Source organism: Moschus berezovskii, chromosome 2, assembly GCF_049115385.1.
Source record: "Moschus berezovskii isolate FMDL1 chromosome 2, NW_MosBer_1.0, whole genome shotgun sequence".
NCBI classification, from domain to species: domain Eukaryota; kingdom Metazoa; phylum Chordata; class Mammalia; order Artiodactyla; family Moschidae; genus Moschus; species Moschus berezovskii.
Genome location: NC_142461.1, coordinates 107,408,794 through 107,434,005, shown reverse-complemented (window position 1 = coordinate 107,434,005; position 25,212 = coordinate 107,408,794). Strand labels below are relative to the sequence as shown.

At 39.7% G+C, this 25,212-nt stretch overlaps 1 protein-coding gene across 2 annotated transcripts in view; it reads left to right on the top strand.

Moving 5' to 3' along the window:
• Positions 1-16,916, top strand: part of SLC38A11 (solute carrier family 38 member 11) — a 60,485-nt gene extending 43,569 nt beyond the window's left edge. Inside the window, exons 11-13 of one of the 2 annotated variants that reach the window (XM_055398239.2) lie at positions 2,950-3,081; positions 12,878-13,157; positions 16,834-16,916. In XM_055398239.2, coding sequence (XP_055254214.2) covers positions 2,950-3,081; positions 12,878-13,157; positions 16,834-16,916 — 495 coding nt within the window. Of the gene's footprint in view, positions 1-2,949; positions 3,082-12,877; positions 13,172-16,833 lie in introns of those variants that run through there. The other variant, XM_088842545.1, reaches the window with a different exon arrangement.
• Positions 16,917-25,212: the final 8,296 nt, after the last annotated feature.

Here is a 25,212-nt window from a genome sequence, read left to right as displayed (position 1 = left end):
TTGTGATCCACACAGTCAAAGGCTTTCGCATAGTCAATAAAGCAGAAATAAATGTTTTTCTGGAACTCTCTTGCTTTTTCAATGATACAGCAAATGTTGACAATTTGATCTCTGGTTCCTCTGCCTTTTCTAAAACCTGCTTGAACATCTGGGAGTTCACAGTTGACATATTGCTGAAGCCTGCCTTGGAGAATTTTGAGCATTACTTTACTGGCATGTGAGTTGAGTGCAATTGTGTGGTCGTTTGAACATTCTTTGGCATTGCCTTTCTTTGGGACTGGAATGAAGACTGACCTTTTCCAGTCCTGTGGCCACTGCTGAGTTTTCCAAATTTGCTGGCATATTGAGTGCAGCACTTTCACAGCATCATCTTTCAGGATTTGAAATAGCTCAACTGCAATTCCATTACCTCCACTAGCTTTGTTCGTAGTGATGCTTTCTAAGGCCCACTTGATTTCACATTCCAGGATGTCTAACTCTAGGTGGGTTTTCACACCATCCTGTTTTTGTGGGTTGTGAAGATCTTTTTTGTATACTTCTGTGTATTCTTGCCACCTCTCTTAATATCTTCTGCTTCTGTTAGGTCCATACCATTTCTGTCCTTTATTGAGCCCATCTTTGCGTGAAATACTCCCTTGGTATCTCTAATTTTCTTGAAGCGATCTCTTGTCTTTCCTATTCTATTGTTTTCCTCTATTTCTTTGCATTGATCACTGAGGAAGGCTTTCTTATCTCTCCTTGCTATTCTTTGGAACTCTGCATTCAGATGCTTATATCTTTCCTTTCCTCCTTTGCTTTTCTCTTCTCTTCTTTTCACAGCTATTTGTAAGGCCTCCTCAGACAGCCATTTCGCTTTTTTGAATTTTTTTTTCTTGGGGATGGTCTTGATCCCTGTCTCCTGTACAATGTCACAAACCTCTGTCCATAGTTCATCAGGCACTCTGTCTATCAGATCTAGTCCCTTAAATCTATTTCTCACTTCCATTGTATAATCATAAGGGATTTGATTTGGGTCATACCTGAACGGTCCAGTGGTTTTGCCCACTTTCTTCAATTTAAGTCTGAATTTGACAATAAGGAGTTCATGATCTGAGCCTCAGTCAGCTCCCAGTCTTGTTTTTGCTAACTGTATACAGCTTCTCCATCTTTGGCTGCAAAGAATATAATCAATCTGATTGTGGTGTTGACCACCGGTGATGTCCATGTGTTGAGTCTTCTCTTGTGTTGTTGGAAGAGGGTGTTTGTTATGACCAGTGCATTCTCTTGGCAAAACTCTACTAGCCTTTTCCCTGCTTCATTCTGTACTCCAAGGCCAAATTTGCCTATTACTCCAGGTATTTCTTAACTTCCTACTTTTGCATTCTAGTCCCCTATAATGAAAAGGACATCTTTTTTGGGTGTTAGTTCTAAAAAGTCTTGTAGGTCTTCATAGAACCATTCAACTTCAGCTTCTTCAGCGATACTGGTCAGGGCGTAGACATGGATTACTGTAATATTGAATGGTTTGCCTTGGAAACGAACAGAAATCATTCTGTCATTTTTAAGATTGCAACCAAGTACTGCATTTCAGACTCCTTTGTTGACCATGATGGCTACTCCATTTCTTCTAAGGGATTCCTGCCCACAGCAGTAGATATAATGATTCTCTGAGTTAAATTCACCCATTCCAGTCCATCTTAGTTCGCTGATTCCTAGAATGTCAATGTTCACTCTTGCCATCTCCTGTTTGACCACTTCCAATTTGCCTTGGACCTTGGACCTTCATGGACCTAACATTTCAGGTTCCTATGCAATATTGCTCTCTACAGCATCAGACCTTGCTTCTATCACCAGTCACATCCACAACTGGGTGTTGTTTTTGCTTTGGCTCCAACCCTTCATTCTTTCTGGAGTTATTTCTCCACTGATCTCCATTAGCATATTGGGCACCTACTGACCTGGTGAGTTCATTTTTCAGTGTCCTATCTTTTTGCCTTTTCATGGGGTTCTCAAGGCAAGAATACTGAAGTGGTTTGCCATTCCCTTCTCCAGTGGACCACATTCTGTCAGACCTCTCCACCATGGCCTATCCATCTTGGGTGGCACTGTATAGTTCTAAATTGTATTTGATCTTTTCTATCTTGTAAAAAATTGATGACTATTTGTTTCATTGGATTGTTTGAATCTCTCTGACTAGGATGTTAATTTCTAAGAATAGAAATCATCTGATCCTCAGGTCAGGAAGATCCTCTGGAGGAGGGCATGACAACCCACTCCAGCTTTCTTGCCTGTGGAATCCCATGGACAGAGGAGCCTGGTGGGCTACAGTCCATGGGGTCTCAAAGAGTCAGACATGACTAAAGAGACTTAGCACACACACAAAATAGGTAACTGTTGAGTGATTTCCTAATCTGAGTATCAGTGGAAAATGGTTATCAACTCTTCTCCATTTTTGTTAAGGAAAGGTAAGATAAAATAGACTTGTACCAGGTAGGATTTAGATTATATAAAGTTAGTTTCCTGTTAGTAAAGGATATTAAACATGCATTATTATTAAAAGATATTGTGCTAACTCTTTCCTCAGAGGTCCTTCAGATAATCTAAATAGCATCTGTAGTTTGTGTTAATGGTAAACTTATTGGACTCAAGGAAAAGGAATAAGGTAACTTCTCAAGGTTTTTCTTACACTTCAGAAATATTTTTGTTCCCTCAGTGGTATGCCATGTTCTGAGTCTGGAATGTAAGCCAATGCCTGTCTAATAGTTCAACAAAAATACTTGTTATTGATGTGTGTGTGTGTGTGTGTAAATAGTTTGGAAACGATACAACATTCATTCGTTTGACTTAAGATTTGATTGATTGCCTTACTGTATTTTATATAGTCCCAACTACTATAATATAAAATTCTCTTTTAAAACTCCTGCACAACTCTGAGAGTCCCTCTCTAAATAATCTGTTTCTATTTGGCAGGTAATTGCCAATGTGTTTTTTGGTGGGAATCTTTCATCAGTTTTCCACATTATCATAACTGTGGTTATCATTACCGTGGCCACACTTGTGTCACTGCTGATTGATTGCCTTGGAATAGTTTTAGAGCTCAATGTAAGTACATTTGAAGATTCTAAAAATCTCTTTTAAAGTTATGCTTGCATTTAACATGAGATATATTTTTCCTTAATAAAGGTGTCATTTTCTGAACTGGAGTTAAAATGTGCTTGTTATAGTAAATATTTGTATAGATGATATTATGTGGTTTTCAGGACTCTATATTTTTAGAGCAGTGGTTCTCTAATGGGGGAAATACCCTTCTGTCTCCACCCCCAGAGGACACCTAGCAGTGTCTATAGACATTTTTAGTTGCCACAACTGGGTAGGCTGATGCCAGTGGTATCTAGTGGGTAGAGGAGAGGAATGTGGCTAAACATCTCACAATGTGCAGGGTAACCCTTACCACAAAGAATTATGCAATCCAGAATGTCAATAGTGCTGGAACTGAAATACTGGTTTAAGCAATTTTTCCATATTTTATTTTCTATAGTGCATAGATATAATTGAAAATAACTATAAAGTAAACAAATCTAGGGGAAATTCCTTTGCAGAGTAAAGATAGGTCTAGAGAGACTCATTAAAATATATAATGAAGGAAGTTATATCCACTTACCCATTCACTTACCCTGGCTCATTTTCTTTAAGTATTTCTCTCTCTCTCTCTCATTTCCTTTGTAATCTCTACTGCTGATTTCCAAATCTATGTCCTCATCATATCACATTTGAATTAATATTGGGGTTTTGCTTCACTAGCATATATTTAAGTTCTGCTTTCAATTTATCACCATCCTGCTTAAAAGCTCTACTTTTCTCTCAACAAACATAAAATCTGTTGCCTTTGTCATCTGACCCCAAGCTATCTATAGAAAGTTATTTACCATTAACTTCCCAATATCTACCCACAGCTCTAGTCCATCTTATTTTTGACCTATGAGTAACCCGTATTAATTGTTTCTTTTATCCTTTGGCTTATGTTTATTCTTTCCTGTAATTATTTTTTTCTTTCATTTCTCTCCAAATCTTATGAAGATTTAAAGTCTAGTGCAGCTTTCACTTTCACTTTTTACTTTCACACACTGGAGAAGGAAATGGCAACCCACTCCAGCGTTCTTGCCTGGAGAATCCCAGGGACGGGGGAGCCTGGTGGGCTTCCGTCTATGGGGTCACACAGAGTCGGACACGACTGAAGTGACTTAGCAGCAGCAGCAGCAGCAGCTTTAATATGTTTTATTTGTTGATCAGATATATATTAAATAGTTACAATTGAGCTTTGAACAACATGGATTTGAAATATGGAGTCTACTTTTACACACTTTTCAATAAATATGCATTACATGAACCTCAGTTGGTTGAACCTGCGAATACGGAGAAACAGAGTATGCAGAATGGTATATGTTATATATGAGCTTCCAATGGCTCAGTAACCACATTATTCAAGGGTCAATGATACACTATGCCACAAAAGCAGAGATACAAGGATAGGAGGAAATCAGAAAGGATCTGTGCTTTAGTGGAGCTTAAAACCTCACAAGGAAACTTAAAAGTTCAGCTACTATGTAGGCAGTGAAGAAGAGAAAAGGACTCCTTTTCTTGGGTGGACTCCTAAAAGACACTTCCTAGAAAAGATTGACAGAATTTGCTAACCAATTCAATTGGGAGGTCAGGGGGATAGAGGAGCACATCAAGAATGACTTCTTGGGACCCAGCAATTCCTCTTCTGGGTATTTATCCAAAGAAAACAAAAAAACTAATTTGAAAATGTGTATGTACTGTGAAGTTCTTGACAACATGATTTCAACAGCCAAGATACGGAAGCAACCTACGTGTCCATCAAGAGATGAATAAATAATATGTGGTATGTATATACAATAAAACACTACTCAGGCATAAAAAGTAAAATCTTTCCATTTACAGTATCATGGTTGGATATTGAGGATATTATGCTAAAGTGAAATAAGTCACACAGAGAAAGACAAATACTGTATTATCTTACTTATATCAATATATGGAATCTAAAAAAGATTAAACAGAACAAAATGGAAACAGACTCATAGATACAGAGAACAAATGAGTGGTTGCCAGAGAGGAGGGGCAGGGGTGAAATTGATCAAGGAAATTGAGTTACAAATTTCTAGTTATATGATAAATAAGTCACATGTGTGTAATATACAGCATAAGGAATATCTATAATATTGTAATAATTTGTATGGGGACAGATTATTACTAGAGTTGTTCTGATGATCGTTTCATAATGTATGTAAATGTCAAATCACTATTTAGTGTACCTAGAACTCACATAATATCATGTCAACTGTATTTCAGTTTTTAAAAGAGACCATAAAAAAGTGACTCCTTGATTCTACTTTGTGGAAGTAGGATAATGAGATCATTTGGTGAAACATGAATAGAAGTGATTCTACTGCTTTAGAGTCTTTCCTCTTCCCCTTCTACAATCCTTCTGGAATTTCTACTCAGAACCACACCACTTAGCATTGATCAATCATGTCCCACAGGGAGGGTGGGCTTTTGTAGATAGAATATCAGGTTATCTTTTACTCACTCCATTGAGAGTTAAGGGGGAGGTGAAGGCTATTCCTTCCAGGTGCCATTTGGATTTGAAATCCCAGACAAAGGTAGTGAAAGATTCAGTCAGGAACACACTGTTGGAAGTTTTCCTGTATCAGATCATGTGGAAAGTAGAGAGTAGGCAACTCCCCCAACCATCAGAAGACTAGGGAAACATCTGTTCCACCAGCAATGGAGAGAACATTCATAGGAAACATGGACAATTATCCAAGGTAACTTTTACCTACTTCCTCATTTTGCATAGGCTAAAGGCTAGTAGGTTCACTGAAAGTCATTTCATGTTCCAACCTTGATCTATGTAAATGGATGACTGCAACCTAAATGTAACTTGATTTAAGTACTGCCTTGTATCATGTATGGTCTGGACTGTCTGTAAGCTTGCCTTTGCTATCAAAGTACAAGTTCTTTGGAGACAAGAATGGTACTTAATTGCCTTCTCCATCCCCCACAGTAAATATAGCACAGTGCTAAGAACACAGTGCTCAAATTACTGCATGGGCCACTGTCCACTGGGAGAACAGTGGAGGGCCTATGTCTACAAACGCTCCTGGACACAGAAGGCATTCTTTAGTGTGCATGATCAGTCCTATCTGACTCCTTGTGACCTACAGGCTATAGCCCACCAGGCTCCTCTGTCCATGGGGTTTCCCAGTGAAGAATACTGGGTTGCCATTTCCTACTCCAGGGGATCTTCCCCACTCAGGGACTGAGCCCACATCTCCTGCATCTCCTGCATTGGCAGGTGCATTCTTTACCACTGAGTCACCTGGAGAGCCCATTCTCTAGTTGTGGCATCAAGCAATTAAGTGTTACAAAAAACTGCTGGGGCTGACAGTAATAGTAATCCTTTAATTATGCTGAGGAGATGACCAGCACGATTCCCAACTCTGTTATTTCTTATTTTGTGAAATGTCTCATTTGAGGTCACATGTTTGTTTGAATATTGTAGGATTGTGATATGAGAGAACATATGTTTATCAGCTGCCTTACTACTCACTGGTTTGATAGCCTAACTGTTCCCTTTAAGTTAACCAAGCATACACATATTGCTTATTTTTCAGGAATGATATATTTATGTAAATTTGGCCATTACTTTCTATTAATTCCAAATCTCCCTGACACTTTGCATAACAAAATTATAAGCACGTAATGGTGAGCTACAGTCCATGGGATTGCAGAGACTCAGAAATGACTGAGCAACTGAGCACAATCACATTAAATATTCCCAGTTGTGCCTATGTTGAAATTTTTGTGGTTAAAATGGAATTCTAGTGTTGTAATAAAATAATACTATTTCATGAAAATCTGTTATGAAGTCAAGGTCTGAGCTGAGTCTGAGGACTATTTTTAAAAATTTAAAGCATGATTCTAGATCCTTAGATTCAAAAAAAAAAAAAAGAAGAACCTGGCTATATAGACATTTAAGGAGAGTGCCAAATTGTCATGATCTAAGAACTCAATTCGGAGAAGGCAATGGCAAGCCACTCCGGTACTCTTGCCTAGAAAATCCCATGGATGGAGCAGCCTGGAAAGCTGCAGTCCATGGGGTCGCTAAGGGTCGGACATGACTGAGCGACTTCACTTTCACTCTTTAGAGAAGGAAATGGCAACCCACTCCGGTGTTCTTGCCTGGAGAATTCCAGGGATGGCGGAGCCTGGTGGACTGCCGTCTATGGGGTCACACAGAGTCGGACACGACTGAAGTTGACTTAGCAGCAGCAGCAAGAACTCAATTACACGGTTTTAAGAAATTTGAGATCTTCATTCACTTCCAGACCATCTGAGTGTGTGTTTTTTAATCAGTGAAGTCTTTTTGCAATGTCACAGCCAGGTTTTTGTTCAACGCCATTTTGTGTGGGTATTTGTCGCTTTATAACATCAGATCAAGCCACAGGGCACACAGCCCATGAGAAGCAACTAAAGCGTCTGATGCTTCCCCTCCAAACTACAGTGTGAGCTAACACGTGGGGAGCATCTACTCTGAGTCAAGTGTTTTGTATATATTATCATCCTTAATCTATATAAATTTCACATATGAAGATAGTGAAGCACAGAGTGATTGGCGCCATTAACAGGTCACACTGGGTTTTTTATTGAAGTATAGTTGATCTATATGGGCTTCTCAGGTGGCCCGAGGGGTAAAGAAACCACCTGCCAGTGCAGGAGACAGAAGAGACACGAGTCCGATTCCTGGGTCAGGAAGATCCTCTGGAGGAGGGCATGGCAACCCACTCCAGTATTCTTGTCTGGAGAATCCCATGGACAGAGGAACCTGGCGGGTTACAGTCCGTGGAGTCTCAAAAAGCTGGACACGACTAAAGCAGCTTAGCACCCTTTCATGCATAGTTGATTTATAACATTATATTACTTTCAGGTGTACAACTTAGTGATTCAATATTTAATAGATTATACTCCAATTAAAGTTATTATTAAGGTGAAGCGATGGCTATATTTTCCTATGCTATGCAACCCTGTAGCCCATCTCTCTTATGCACAGTAGTTCGTATCTCTTCATCTCCTTCCCTTACCCTATCCTTCCTGCCCCACTCCCTCTCCACTGCAGCCACTGGTTTGTTCTCTAGATCTGTGAGTTTGTTTCTGTTTTGTTATATTCACTAGTTTGTTTTATTTTTTAGATTCTACTTATACGTGATGATACAGTATTTGTCTGTCTGACTTACTTCACTAATAATAATGTTCTCTTGGTCCATCCACATTGCTGGAGATGGCAGAATTTCATTCTTTTTCGACTGAGTAGTATTCCAGTGCATATGTGTGTATGTGTACCTATACCACATCTTCTTTATTCATTCATCTGTCAATAGATACTTAAATAGGTCACACTAGTTTTAAGTGATAGAAAGTGAACACAAGGTTTCAAACCCTGTTGCCCATGTTTTTAATCATTATGCTAGTCAGACATTTCCTAAGTATAAGACTTTAAATCATGCAAAATAAATGTATTCATGTCTCCTTCCATTTTTCAAGTTAAAAAACTATGCATTGAGTTTACCTGTAAGTGAGGTTAAGAGTAATTCAGAATATATGTAGATAGACTTTAATAAAGGGTTAAATACAAAAAAAAATGAAATTAAAAGTTTTTCATCTTAGCTGATAAGGTTTAGCTAATAGCCTTTACCTTAGTTAATAAGGTAGTACCTTAGAAATTCTTTTCCTATCGTGGCTTCTGAATCATCATTAAGTAGAGTAAGGATCTTTACAGGTGATGATATAATAGAATCAGACCTTTAATTTGCAAAGTTAAGGAAATGATATTACTTAGTAAACTAAAATAATATAGAATAAAATTATTCAGACTTATATTAGTTATTTAATAAAACTCAAAACCCCATTTAGAACTTAGCTTCCTTTTTATCTTATTGTTTTCATGGCAGTAGCACAAAATGACTTATTTTCCAAGGCAAATGCACCGTCAATTTTAAAGGATCCATTTTAGAAACAAAATAAGTTCCATTCTTGTTAATAAGAATCCAACATCTTGGCTGTAGTGTTGCTGTCAGAGAAAGGAGGCGTCTGCAGTAATTGGGTCCTCTGGGTTTCTACTTGCAGCAGAACAGAGAAAAGATGAAGCAGCTGGTGCCTGTGGCCAGGCTAACCAGCCCAAGAAGCACTGTGTGCAGCTTGTGGTGCAGGGAAGAAAGCAAACCTATCACCCAGCGAGAGCACACAGAGTCCAGGCTGCCGCAGACCTCTGAGCGAGAGTTTCTCTCTAAGGTATAGGAACACATTTCATGAGTCCAGATTGATTACAAACTAGAAATTTTAAAGATGTTTAAGCATTCTTTTCTTCAGTTTTCAGCCTCCTTGCATCAGATGAGAGGTTTCTCTTTAGGTAGGAGAATTCAAATACTTTTCGATTCTGTACTGCCAGTAAAAATATTCAACACCTTCTGTTATTTCCCACCTGCAAACTGCAAAATGCCCTGGCATCAGTAGTGTTTTTTATCAAAGGATAAAGTGCTTTCCCCTTTTATAAATAGGCTATATGTTTTCTTGTCTCCTGATAAACAGTTATGGCATTTATGTGCTGTCAGGAAATTTCAAAAAATTATTACTAAGCCAGTGGTGTATCCTCCGACAAGGCTATATTCAGTTCAGTTCAGTCGCTCAGTCGTGTCCGACTCTTTGCGACCCCGTGAATCACAGCACGCCAGGCCTCCCTGTCCATCACCAACTCCCGGAGTTCACTCAAACTCATGTCCATCAAGTCAGTGATGCCATCCAGCCATCTCATTCTCTGTCATCCACTTCTCCTCCTGCCCCCAATCCCTCCCAGCATCAGAGTCTTTTCCAATGAGTCAACTCTTCACATGAAGTGGCCAAAGTATTGGAGTTTCAGCTTTAGCATCAGTCCTTCCAATGAACACCCAGGATTGATCTCCTTTAGAATGGACAGGTTGGATCTCCTTGCAGTCCAAGGGACTCTCTTGCACCACAGTTCAAAAGCATCAATTCTTCGGCGATCAGCTTTTTCCACAGTCCAACTCTCACATCCATACGTGACCACTGGAAAAACCATAGCCTTGACTAGACGGACCTTTGTTGGCAAAGTTAGTTGGACTAATTTATAGGGAATGGGCTTCCCAGGTGGCTCAGTGGTAAAGAATCCTCCTGCCAATGCAGGAGACACAAAAGATGTAGGTTTGATCCCTGGGTTGGGAAGATCCCCTGGAGGAGGAAATCACAAGCCAGTCCAGTATTCTTGCCTGGAAAATCCCATGGACAGAAGAGCCTGGCGGTCTACAGTCCATGGGGTCGCGAGGAGTCAGACACGACTGAGCAACTGAGCCCACACATACACACAATTTGTAGGGAACAGAGCAGATGTTTTTATCATTTTACTGATAATCGTGGGTCCTAGCAACAATCTCTACCAAGACGGAGCTTTCAAATATTAGGGAAGTAACTGCTATCTAGACAAGATTCTCAACTGGACTTCTTCCAGTACAAACATCAGCTATAAAGTTTTCCCACTAATTGCTACTTTCTCAACCTTTAAGAATTATGACATAAACAGAACACCCATTGCTTTGTGCTGCCCAGCAAGTTAGGTTTGGAAGAGTCCCAAAATGCTGACTGACGACACGACAGCTTCTGAGCAGCACTGGTTGCAGTTTCCATCCGGATAGCACTCACACTCCACAGTTCCTGATGAAGTTGCTTCTCGTGTTCCTACCAATGGCCTTTTATCACGCTTTCTCTCAACACACACAGACACACACACACCCACACACATGCACGTACTCACACACGCACGCACTCACAAGCATTGTTGTTTAGTCACTAAGTTGTGTCCAACTCTTTTGCGACTCCATGGACTGTAGCCTGCCAGGCGCCTCTGTCCATGGGATTCTCCAGGCAAGAATACTGGAGTGGGTAGCCATTCCCTTCTTCAAGGGATCTATCCAAGCCAGGGATTGAAGCCAGGTCTCCTGCACTGGCAGGCGGACTCTCTACTACTGAGCCACTAGGGGACTCCTCCTGTGTTTGTATTTTTTATTTTCAAAAATTATTTCATAGAAATCAAAGGATAGTTATTATAAACATGGATTAAGTATTTTTTATAATTCAAAAAACATCAGTTTCAAATGTCATAATGGAGCCTAATACATAATTCATTTCACTCTAGCCATATGAAAATTAATCCTTTATATGCTGTATACTTTTATAGGTATTCATCTGTATTCAGGTACTATGAATAGCAAAATTATGTTGTTCATATATTTCAAATTAGAAGATGATGCCTCTTGAGTATTTTCTCATTCTTATGTCTGTGACTATAGAAGTATTTTCCATGATGTGTGGTTCCTCCTATTCTTCCCCAGATTTTTAGCTGCTGCCTGGCTAGTCTGACTTCATGTGTTCCTCTTAATTGATATTTCTCCTGACTTGTTGTTTTTGTTAAAAACTTGTATTTTTGAAATCATATGATGTTGTGTATTTTTAGTATGAGAGTAGTACTTAGTATAAAGCAAAGTAAATTCAGTAAATGATGATACTGAAAAAATCTTTCTTTTAAAAATATTTTAAGGTATAATCTGTTCTTTTACATCATCCAATTTCAAATCAGTTTTCTATGATTTTCCTCTGGGGTTACTTTACCAAAATAATGTCAAAAAGTTTTCAAACTGTAGGTGATAGGTGTATAGGGTTTTGTTGTGTGATTCTTTCTACTTTTCTGTATATTTACAAATTTCCATAATAACTTTTTCAAGTTTGGAAAATATATATTCTGTGGAATGCTTCTTTTTCATTCTTAACCTTACCATATTTACTGAGTGCCTGTTTAAAAAAAAATAGCTTGTTTTATGACTTAAGAAAGTACCATTTGTCATATGATTATATTTAATATATTTTAATAATATCTTTCTTTTATTTAATATATAAATAATTTTAACATAATCAGAAAAATATATTACCTAAAATGCATTTAATTTTAACATTATTTCATTTGCAGAATTCCTTACAGATTTGGCCTCCTCAAATGGAAAGTCTCTTTTCTTTGAAGTCAGTAACTTGTGGTCTTTTTATAACAAATAGAAATACTCCCTGTAATTTTCAATCTGACATTCCCCCTCAGGTTGGACTTATCCATAAACTAATGCAGGAGAGGGAGGATGAGTCATAGCTATTTAGTTCTGCTGTCAATTTTCTAGGGTAATTAATGTGAGTAGTTTTACTTGAAAGAAGATTTAGAAATGCTATTTCATGCTGAGTACCCTGAGGGTTACAGTTTTGCTTTCTCATACAGACAGGCACCTACTTTCTTACAAGGTCAAGAAAAGAGAAGAGATAAGACGCATGCCCTATGTACACCTCTGAATAGTCCCCTTTTGTACCCAGTTGACAAATAGACCTCTCAGTTTTAAATGGCAGAGTAGGTACACAGCAATTTGAGATGAAGAGTATAAGGAAATATGAAGTGACTGAAAATAAGGGCACTTTTAAGAGTTTGCCAGGAATCAGCCACACCATCTGCTTTATTTTTTATATTATTTTCTGATTATTATTTCTTAAGCCTGATATACTACTATATTATTTTACTTTTCTCATCTGTAAATATACCATCAGAAAAGAAAAGTCTTTCTTGGAATTATTTTTCTTTCCTTTGTTTGATTTAACTGAAGCCGTCATACTTATAACATGCATAATGACAGATAGATTTTCTAGGTGTTTTTTTCCAAACTGTCCCAGAAAGGCTGCACTCAGTAACATTATCTTATTTCTTGTTTTCAATATGCAGGGCGTGCTCTGTGCAGCTCCCTTAATTTTTATCATCCCATCGGCATGTTATCTGAAACTGTCAGAAGAACCAAGGACACACTCAGATAAGATTATGTCCTGTGTCATGCTTCCCATTGGTGCTGTGGTGATGGCTGTTGGATTCGTCATGGCAGTCACCAGCCCTCAAGACTGCAGCCACGGGCAGGAAATGTTCTATTGCTCCCCGAACAATTTCTCCCTCACAAACATTTCAATTTCTCATTTTCAACTGACAACACAACTTTCAATTTTAAACATCAGTATCTTTCAGTGAGTTGACTCCTTTAAAAAAATATGCATTTTTATAGACTTCTAAATTGTATAATAACATTCACACATGTTTTAATCTCCATATTATAAAATTATTATTTTGGCATTTATCAGGATTTGGCTTCTTTACTCTTTAGTCCAAGGTAAAAGAAAAAGGAAAAGAAAGTTGAATGTATTTTATCTTAAACCGGGGAAGATATAGACGTTTTAATGACTGTACTGCACAAATCTTAAAGGCAGAAGGAAAAGTGAGGCCTTTGACATTTGCTGCCATCCTCTCAAAGCACTTTTCTCTTTTTAAACCAGCATATTGTGCTCTAAAATGAGTAGATGATTGTGGGTTTAAAGTTTGTGTGTGTCCTTTAAGAAAAACAGAGGGCTTTTTGTTTTTTAAAGTCTAAGGAAAACTCAAGACTATTAAAGAGATTAGATATCCCAGGAGCTAAGTGAAGCTCTCCATTATCATTTGAGTAGCATCCCATGTTGAGAGGGAAGTGACTCCCTGGAGTAATGAGTAAAGTCCTGCCCACGTTAGGAAGCATAACTCAGAGACTGGGCGTACAGAGCAAGGTGCGTGAGGAATCAAAATTACCTCGCCAAGTTTTGATCCTGTGAGAATATAATGGTAGTGCCATTAAATAAAGTATAAAATGGGGAAAAACCACAAGTTCTTCTGAGTCACAAGCTCAAGGGATCAGTTCTGCATCAGCTTTGGAGCTGTTGAATGTGAACAGCAGATGGGAAGCTGAATTTTCAGACTAGAACTTCAAGAGAAGAATCAGGGCTACACAAGAGGTATTTTCATTACTCTGGGGGTCCTCAGAGAGACTCTTGGATGCTCTTGTTGACCAGATTCTCCAGAAGGAGACAGAAAGATGGAAATGTGCCATGTGGGGTATTTATTCAACTTCTACGGTGGCTCAGAGAGTGAAGAATTTGCCTGCAATGCAGGAGACTTGGTTTCGATCCCTGAATCAGGAAAATTCCCTGGAGAAGGAAATGGCAACCCACTTCAGTATTCTTGCCTGGAGAATTCCACGGACAGAGGAGCCTGGCGGGCTACAGACCATGGGGTCGCAAAGAGTCGGACATGACTGAGTGACTAACACACATAACTAATGAAAGAGAGGGTAAGCAGGATCAGGTGGGCTAAATGGACCTGTAGTGCAGGCTAACAGAGCCTCAGCCGGGTCCACAAGGAGTCTGGAGCACACATGGCCATCAGAGTTGTGAAATAGCCAAGTTTGAACACCCCTACCTCCATTAGTCCTTGCACGTGGGCAGCTCTTTGCAGCTGAGCAGACCCTGAAGGAACTGAGAGTTGCAGGTGGTTGGCTGATGGCTGGGTCACCAATGCTTCCTTGTGGGGGGTGGGGGGTGGGAATGTGTGTTCATCACCCCTGGACTCAGTTTTTAATGAGAATTTTTTTATATCTCAATGAATATTTCATGTTTTCATACCCATGACAATCTTTAAAAAAAAAACAAGAAAATTTGGGTCCATTTGGATGGCTAGCTTAAGTCATGTGTCTCCCATGATTTAATTTCTCACCTTTTCATTTATATTTCAGTCAAGTTGACGGTCTATAGTTTTATATTAATTGCTGCTGAATAGTGAGAAAATATGACAGTTAATACGCACCTGATGTGTTTGTACAAATCACAGCCAAAAAAAAAAAAAAAACCCCACAAGAAGTATATAATGAATAGTTTCACAGCAGTTTGAATACAGAAGTGGTGAAAGCTGAGTTGTCATGTGACTTATAATAAGAAAGGCCTATTGAAAGCAAAGAAAACTGTCCCTTAGCCAGCAAGGCCATGCTCAGGCTTTGAGTGGTAGTATTCACTTCAACAAAACATCATCCATGCCACTAAATCAATACAAATTCTTTTGGTTATATAGCTTTTCTGTATTTCATTTATACAGTTGGTTTTTGTAGTTGGTTAAGAATCATAGGTGATTTATATCCATTTTTATATTGATACATGTTTTGGTGAAATACTAATAAAAATACTAATACTAATGCTGCTGCTGCTAAGTCACTTCAGTCGTGTCCGACTCTGTGTGACCCCATAGACAGAAGCCCACCAGGCTGCCCCATCCCTGGGATTCTCCAGGCAAGAACACTGGAGTGGGTTGCCATTTCCTTCTCCAGTGTGTGAAAGTGAAAGTGAAGTCGCTCAGTCGTGTCCGACCCTTAGCGACCCCACGGACTGCAGCCTGCCAGGCTCCTCCATCCATGGGATTTCCTAGGCAAGAGTACTGGAGTGGCTTGCCATTGCCTTCTCCGAATACTAATGCTAAAAAATACTAATAAAAATGCTTTCATTCCTAACTGAGAGAATGTGAGAAAATTTTGTAGCAGTTCATCCCTACATTACTCAGGACTGAGAAACACTGACCTACATAGTTATTAGATAAAGTCATAGAAGATGAGATTTCCAAGGGTGTACAAAGAAAAGTACGTCAAGGATAACGTAATTTAGTGCTTAACCTTCTATTATCTTGTACTTTTGCTATTGCTTCAGATACATTAACCTTGGCTTAAGTTGGTGAAAAGTTCCAGATAGGAACTGAGTGCTGCATTAATGCCTAACAAATATTTGTTCTGGTTTTGTGTTTTCCAAATCAACTGTAGAAAAAGACTGCCTTGGACCCAGTTATTAGCTGCAAAGTTTACCAACATCTTTCAAATTATGGTTGAATTAATTTCTGTTATTATGGTCGAATTAATTTCTACCACATCTATTTCACAAGAATACTTACTAATATTTTGCCAACATTCAGAACTTCAAGAACCACCACTTCTATGTTCTGCCTTAAATGAATGAGGTTTCCACTGAAACTTATTCCAAGCGCCTGCTACCTCTTACCCCTAACTAAACAACTTGAATATTTAATCCAGTTTTGTGCCGTGGCCTATTTGACCTTATAAAGTTCTTCTTAATTTAAAAAAGGAGGAGAGGGAATAGTATCATTACACACTAATGCAAACATAGAGCACTACATTTCCTTTAAAGGATAGAGATTGGATGGCATCTGTAAAACTTACTAATTGGATCCTTATATCTGTCACTTTGTCCAGTCAAGGCTATGGTTTTTCCAGTGATCATGTATGGATGTGAGAGTTGGACTGTGAAGAAAGCTGAGTGCCAAAGAATTGATGCTTTTGAACTGTGGTGTTGGAGAAGACTCTTGAGAGTCCCTTGGACTGCAAGGAGATCCAACCAGTCCATTCTAAAGGAGATCAATCCTGGGTGTTCATTGGAAGGACTGATGCTAAAGCTGAAACTCCAATACTTTGGCCACCTCATGCGACGAGTTGACTCACTGGAAAAGACTCAGATGCTGGGAGGGATTGGGGGCAGGAGGAGAAGGGGACGACAGAGAATGAGATGGCTGGATGGTATCACCGACTCGATGGAGATGAGTTTGAGTGAACCCCGGGAGTTGGTGATGGACAGGGAGGCCTGGCGTGCTGTGATTCATGGGGTCGCAAAGAGTCGGACACGACTGAGCGACTGAACTGAACTGAACCTGTCACTTATAATAGGATATCTAATCTCAACCCTAACTTCCAATATCAAAACCAGGAGATTGCTTTGCCTCTGACCGGCTACAGTGGTATCAAGCAATAATTGTTGTCTCTTGTCTTTCCTAAAAAGACTCTGAAATCCAGGTTATCCAACCAAGGAAATCTCAACTAGTCCTCCTCGGAAGTCACACTGCGCAGCACACATCACCTTAATGAAAGATTAATTTATTGGAAAGGAGCAGGCCTCCTTCTTGTTTATCTGATGTGATCTTCTCAGGGAAGCAGCACTAGTCTGTTTTTTAGTAGAGCTGGCCACTGACAGGGCCCAGTGTTGTCAGTTATTCTCAAGCATGGACCAGCAAGTGACCGCGAGATGAGGGACCCATAAATGCTTAAGTGACATTGATGGAGGTAATAATTAGCTGCACCAATCAAATCAGCCTAAAGGAGATCAGTCCTGGGTGTTCATTGGAAGGACTGATGTTGAAGCTGAAACTCCAGTACTTTGGCCACCTCATGCAAAGAGCTGACTCATGTGAAAAGACCTTGATGCTGGGAAAGATCTAGGGCAGGAGGAGAAGGGGACGACAGGGGATGAGATGGCTGGATGGCATCACCGACTCGATGGACATGAGTTTGAGTGAACTCCAGGAGTTGGTGATGGACAGGGAGGCCTGGCGTGCTGCGGTTCATGGGATCACAAAGAGTCGGACACGACTGAGCGACTGAACTGAACTGAACTGAATCAAGTAAGCTCCTTGAAGAATTTGTAATTATTCTAAAAAGTGTAGAAAGGATTTGCCCAGATAACAGAGTAGACAAGGAGAGTGAATGAGAGGTACCATGAGCAGAAGAACATAAGACTGGGAGAGAAAGCAAACAGCACCGTCATCCTCTAGAGCCATGGCTCACAAACGTCAACACAGGTCAGAATCATTGAAAAGAAAGTGAAAGTGTTAGTTGCTCAGTCATGTCTGATTCTTTGCAACCCTATGGACTGTGGTCCACCTGGCTCCCCAGTGCATGGAATTCTCCAGGCAAGAATACTGGAGTGGGTAGCCATTCCTTCTCTAGGGGCTCTTCCCATTCCAGGGATGGAACCCAGGTCTCCTGCATTGCAGGCAGATTCTTTACCATCTGAGCCATTAGGGGAGCCCCAGAATCATTGGAGGGCTTGTTAAAATACAGGTCGCTGGGCCCCACCAGCAGTTTCTGATTCTGGGGTGAGGCCCCAGAATTTGCATTTGTTCAAAGTTCCCAGGTGATCTGACTGCTGTTGATTCAACAACCATATTTGAATAAGGATGGAGGTTGGACAAAAGAGAGATGCCAGATGGGGCCATTGGTTCAGAGGCTGAGCAGAAGACAAGCAGCGTGTAGAAATGCCAGGCTGGAGTTCAGAAGGGAACTGAGAGTGGAGATAGGAGAGAGAGCTCTTGGCAGGGTAACTGTACTTTTCCTTTGTCTCCTTGAAAACTCATTTGGCGAAACTCAAGGAGGAGAGAGGAGAAACCCAGACAGGAAGATTAGTGAAGAGTAATGACAAGGGAGGGGAGAAGAGCGACAAAGAAGGGAACAGATTACGGTCTAAAAACAACACAGCTGCTGTGTTAAGCAGAAAGCCTGGTTTGGAACCTACAGGCATTCAGGGAAGATTGTGTGAGCTCCATAGCTCTTATTATGAGAAGGAAGAAAATATACGGTTTCCTCAAAAATACACCAGGTTTTCCTAGGACTAAACCAAATGTCTTACTTGGAAAAAAAAATCTTATTTGGAACATGAGTAAAACTGGGCTGTATGCATAGTAACATCATGCAGATAAAGAATGCATGTAGCTATCTTTAAAGGATGATTCCACTAAAGTCTGCTCATTGAAGATGAAGATTATCAATAAATTTCATTTTGGAATTTTGTACTATATTGTTCATTTATAGTGCTATGCTAAATGTTTCATTTTTTTTATATAGGCACATACAGATTTAGCCTGTCCTTCATTCCTAACACCTACCTGATTCTGGTTCTTACCAACTCACACCCAGACTAATGCCACAGCCTCTTCCCTGAGCATCCTGCTTCTCGGCTCTCCTCCCTTCAAGATTATTTGTGCATCCCTCCAAATCATTTCACTACATGAATGCTTTAATAACACCAAATGCTTGTTCAAAAGCTTTCCATGATAAACTCTTCTGCTTACAGGACAAGGTACAAATTCTGAAGCCTGTATTCAACCTGTCGTTCTGGCCTCATCTTCCATGAAAGCAGGAAGGAACTCTATTTTCTGGACTAACTAAAGCATTGCTTTATACCAAATGGCCTTCTACTGCTATTGCTGTTGCTCTTGAATTCTTGCCATTTCCTCATCTGAAGTATTCGAGCCCTCGTTTCCCGTCCTCATCACATTCTATTAGTCCTCCAGTCTTCTCCCCATGCCGTCCCTGCCAACTCTGCTGCAAGGTAATTCTACCTGCTTTGGAGAGGTAAAATTCTACCTCTTTGTCTTGCAATTATGTTTTATGAAGAAACCATGTCCAGCCAACCAGACCAAAAGTTGAGGGCAGTGTGTTTTAAAGTCTCTTTTTATTCTTCATAGTTTATAACATGGTGTCTTGAACAGAGTAAACACCTAAGTATTAGAAGTGAGATTGATAGTATAAAAAGGGAAAATGGTTGATTGTACTTACAGCCAAATGTACTAGTTTAATTGCACTTTTCCAACTATAATGATTGTCATTCAGTGAAATAGCAAGTTAATGTGATGCAGTCATTCATCTAACAAGTTGGTTTAGGTAATTAAATTGAAGTTCTTATTTTGCTTCATTAGGCACAAAAGCTTTACAGAAACTATTTAGAATATTCTTTAAAGAATTCTTCAAGTGCATACCAATCAGCACGTATCTTTTTGTTCATTTTGACTGCTAAATAAAAATGTTCTTGTCTCTTTCTTATTTGCAAGCTGCTCAGGCCTAAGACCATGTCATACTTAGTATTTTTTGTTATATACTCATATATCTTACTCATTCAAGATGCTTAGATAAACACTGAAAAACTTGAATTTACCTAATTCAGAGGTATTTAAGTAAACTTTATAATTTGCAAGAAAAACTTACCTTAATTCCTTCATTTATTATTGTTCCTAAAACAGTCAAAACTTTAAAGCATACAATTACCACCTTGTTTAATCTCATCTGACAGCTTAGTAATTTGATGGAACACTAAAAAGAAGAGGTGGTTTAGGAACATGCAGGCAACAATTTAAGGAAAACACCTGAGGCAACAAAAGATTTTGCAGTTTAATATTTGAAAGGCTTTGAAAATTTTTATTTCCAAGGCACAGTGGCAGCTGTGTGTTTATTATCTTTTAATTTTGTTTTGCCAGAGGACAACAGGGCTAGTTCCAGAAAAACAAATCCACTCCAGGCTTCTTACAATCAGGTCCCTCTCATAACAGTAGTGTTCATTAGTTCTTTAGGTTCTGGGAGAAAACATCTTCTAAGAAAAAAAGAAAATTATTGTACCCCAGAATGACAGCTTTTGGGTGACTTCTGACATTTCTTACACAACTTTGCATTCTTGTAAAGTCTTAGAAAGAATTTTCTAAGTTATCTTAACCCTTTTAACTGTTGATTCTCTGTTTGCAAGACATAGACGAACTAGAAGTTGAGTGATATGACCTTGGGTTTTATGTGCTCTGTGTTTCAAAGCATTTCATAATAAATTTAAATTTGTTTTAAAAAATTATAAGAATAGACAGGGAAGGAGTTAACAATAAAAATATTTTTTAAAAATAGGGCTTAGAAAACCCTTGGGTTTTGTAGAAGGGGATAGTTGATTGCACAAACCTAGTGGGAGATGCTAGAAGACTTTCTGACCTTTCAAAGTAGATATTTTAAACATGACTAAGAAATTTTAAAATATTAGCTTCAGGTGGAAATTTTTCTCGGAACAAATGATTTTTAATGTATAATCTAAATGCCAGCTGAGGACTCCTCACCCCCAAGTGAACTAGTTAAACCTAATCCTAAACCCCATCCCACACTCAGGAACATACTCCTTAATTTTGGTAAATTATCCTGGCTTACATTCTTACCCTTCTCTCTGACACCATAAACCAGTGTTCTTTTGCTCCGTACCTGTAAAAGTCCATGACACTCCAGATGCAAAACACAGTCCCTTCAACAATTTCCATAAAAACCTATTCACATCATTTGTTTTTGTTGTTCAGTTGCTAAATCGTGTCTGACTCTTTGCAACCCCCTGGACTGCAGCTTGCCAGGCTTCCCTGTCCTATCTCCCAGAGTTGGCTCAAATTCATGTCCACTGAGTCTGTGATGCTATCCAGCCATCGCATTCTTTGAAGCTCCCGGCTCCTTTTGCCTTCAGTCATCCCCAGCACCAGGGTCTTTTATAAAGAGTTGGTTCTGCATGCATTGTGTATATTCTCTGTTGTTGCTGCACCTTTTGAAAATTTAGAGTGATTAGGAGGAAGGGTCACATAGGTAGGCTTCACCTCCTAAGCTGCCACTCTACTTATTTTTCATCTCCTTCAGATTAAACAGCACCTATTTCACTGTGACTTCCTCAGTGAGGTCCCAGCACCTCCAAGCCTTTAGAAGACCCCGATTCCACTTCACTCCATAACTTGTCATTGTATTTTGTCAACACAAATTCCATTCTCTTCCTAGGAAGAGTTCAGGTGGAAGCTGTGTCAGCACTTTCATGTTTTTCCATTTCCTGACAAACATGTACACCATCATTTATATTCTGAATTGCACTTCTGGTGGCTTTACTGTCCATAAAAAGAGAGGCCCAGAAGACTTCTGCTTGAAAAAAAAAAATTAAAACTTGAAAAAATTAAAATTTGGGTTCATGGCGTTAAACAGGAACAGTTCCATTTAAATGGGTAACAGAAGGTTAACCAGCTCCCACTGTGGTTTCCCAGCACAGAGAGCCTGCATGGCTTAAAGCTGTGTCCCCAAGGCCCCTCCTGTGTGTCTCCAGCCAGTGGAGTCTCACCTCCACACCTGTCCTATTCTCCAAACAACAGCTGTGTGTCTGCCTACTTCCTCTGCACACCAGATGAAACTGGCCTTTCAGAATTAGATTAGAGCAAGCCCAGCTGTTATGGAATTCCTTAATCACTTGTTTTTGCACGCCTTTTTTTCTTAAATAAATATTAAACAGCTTAAAACCCGTAGTCATTCATATATTTTCAGTGTTTAGACTGCCTTGCACAGAGTCAGTGATCAAAAAAAAGGAAGGATTGAGCCATGAAAGTTGATTTGGGAGAGAGATTAAGAAAGGAACAGGAGAACAACCTGGAGAAAATAAAGCAGCATCAGTTCAGATCAGTTCAGTTCGGTCGCTCAGTCGTGTCCGACTCTTTGTGATCCCATGAATCACAGAACGCCAGGCCTCCCTGTCCATCACCAACTCCCAGAGTTCACTCAAACTCATGTCCATCGAGTCAGTGATGCCATCCAGCCATCTCATTCTCTGTCGTCCCCTTCTCCTCCCGCCCCCAATCCTTCCCAGCATCAGAGTCTTTTCCAGTGAGTCAACTCGTCGCATGAGGTGGCCAAAGTATTGCAGTTTCAGCTTTAGGATCAGTCCCTCCAATGAACACCCAGGATTGATCTCCTTTAGAATGGACTGGTTGGATCTCCTTGCAGTCCAAGGGACTCTCGAGAGTCTTCTCCAGCACCACAGTTCAGAAGCATCAATTCTTTGGTGATCAGCTTTCTTCACAGTCCAACTCTCACATCCATACGTGACCACTGGAAAAACCATAGCCTTGACTAGACGGACCTTGGTTGGCAAAGTAACGTCTCTGCTTTTTAATATACTGTCTAGGTTGGTCATAACTTCCCTTCCAAGGAGTAAGCGTCTTTTAATTTCATGGCTGCAGTCAGCATCCGCAGTGATTTTTGAGCCCCAAAAAATAAAGTCTGAAACTGTTTCCACTGTTTCCCCATCTATTTGCCATGAAGTGATGGGACCAGATGCCATGATCTTTGTTTTCTGAATGTTGAGCTTCAAGCCAACCTTTTCATTCTCCTCTTTCACTTTCATCAAGAGGCCTTTGAGTTCCTCTTCACTTTCTGCCATAAGGATGGTGTCATCGGCATATCTGAGGTTATTGATATTTCTTCCGGCAATCTTGATTCCAGCTTGTGCTTCTTCCAGCCCAGCATTCCTCATGATGTACTCTGCTTATAAGTTAAATAATCAGGGTGACAATATACAACCTTGATGTACTCCTTTTCCTATTTGGAACCAGTCTGTTGTTCCATGTCCAGTTCTAACTGTTGCTTCCTGACCTGCATACAGGTTTCTCAAGAGGCAGGTCAGGTGTTCTGGTATTCCCATCTCTTGGAATTCCAGTTGAGCTATTTCAAATCCTGAAAGATGATGCTGTGACAGTGCTGCACTCAACATGCCAGCAAATTTGGAAAACTCAGCAGTGGCCACGGGACTGGAAAAGGTCAGTTTTCATTCCAATCCCAAAGAAAGGCAATGCCAAAGAATGCTCAAACTACCCCACAGTTGCACTCATCTCACACGCTAGTAAAGTCATGTTCAAAATTATCCAAGCCAGGCTTCAGCGATATGTGAACTGTGAACTTCCAGATGTTCAAGCAGGTTTTAGAAAAGGCACCAGAGATCAAATTGCCAACAACCGCTGGATCATGGAAAAAGCAAGAGAGTTCCAGAAAAACATCTATTTCTGCTTCGTTGACTATGCCAAAGCCTTTGACTGTGTGGATCACAATAAACTGTGGAAATTCTGAAAGAGATGGGAATACCAAAGCAGCATCACCAAGTACCAAATGTCTAGGGATTCAGTCCCATAGAAGAATAAGAGCTCACATGGAGCTTGAGGGATCCTTCAACAAGTTCATTTGTTCTACCATTTCATCTGTGCAGGAGTTATTGCTGCCATTGCTGACCCACATGTGAGACCAGTGCTCGTTATCATCGTCATATCTGATTTTGTATTTACTGGGAAGGTATTTGTGGGGAACAGTAAGAGAAAGTTTTAATAATTGTGTCAAATAGATCCATAAATTATTTAATTCCCCACTTTAACTGGAGGAAATTCTCTAAAAGCCAAATAGAACCCAATCACAGACCAAATAAAGACAAATGCATCAAACCCATAACCGGGTTCACAAACGTGCAGCATCTTTTGGTGATTAAGAACAGGGAGGTGGTTATACTGCCTGCCTGAAAAGTGGAATCCATGGACCAATATCACCAGGATCACCTCGGGAGCTCTTTGGAAATGCAGATTTCAAGGCCCCACTCCAAATCTAATGAGCCAGAATCTGCATAAAAACAAGAGCCCCAGGTTGTTCATCTTCAAATTTGAAAAGCACCAATGTGCAGGTGGCCCTGTTCTTTGGGAAGGGGCTTCCCAGAATTCACTAGGAATCTTAGTTAAATAAGAAACCACCTCCTGGAGAGTCTATTACATCCACATAAAGGGCTTCTGTTACTGATGAGAATGTGTGATAACACATTCCTGGGAATTTAGGGAGGAAAAACAACTGTAAATCATTGATTTATGGCAGTAACAATTAAGTCCATTTCTGTCTATTGTGTTTTTCTTTCTGGAACAATCATGCATTTAAAAAATTATTTTTTCCAACATTGTCTAAAATTGAAACACATTGACCATATATTTTCTTTGGATCATAATGGCAGTTGTTTTTTTGGTTTTTTTTTTTGTAACTGTGCTAGAAGCAATGCTACAAATGAGGAAAACAAGATTTCCTGTTGATTTCTAGTTTGTATGTAAAGAGCCCAAATGAATAAGTCAGAAAGTTTTAGCATGGAAACACGCCTTGAGTTTATGATTTTATCTGTCATAGACAAACAGCAGGGGTGGGTGTGGAGTCAGGATTATCTTGGCAATACATATTTAAACTCTGAACATAGTGTTTATATTTAAATGTATAAAGAGGATATCTTAATAGATTAATGTGTAAAAGTGACCAAAATTCTCTCCTTTACTTATAGATTAAGTAAGTAGGTGATTAAGCAAAATATTCACTGCCCTAAGATATGCTCTTTAGACTGAAGAGCAGCTTAAAATACATTTTACTTTAACGAAGATGAATGTGTAATTACTTTGTTAACATAAAAAACTTAATGAAAGGTGTATACTTTATTTGGGCTTCCCACGTGGCTCAATTGTAAAGAATCTGCCTCCAATGCAGGAAACATAGGTTTGAACCCTGGGCCGTGTCATGGTCCGTGTGAGGGTTGGAAAAGAATTTCCAGACATAAGACAGAATGGGAGGGAAATAAAGTTCATTAGAGTGGGAGACTCTGTTAGAAAAGTGGGCCAGCTCAAGGAAGAACCGACATTGAACAGGGGTCCTTAGTCCACTTTTATACCCAGGGTACAAGGAATGGGATAGGGGTCTTCAAGATCATTTGCTGATGGGATAAGGCAGGTATCCTGGGTGCAAGGAAGAGTAAGGCAAATACCTTCTCCCTATGGGG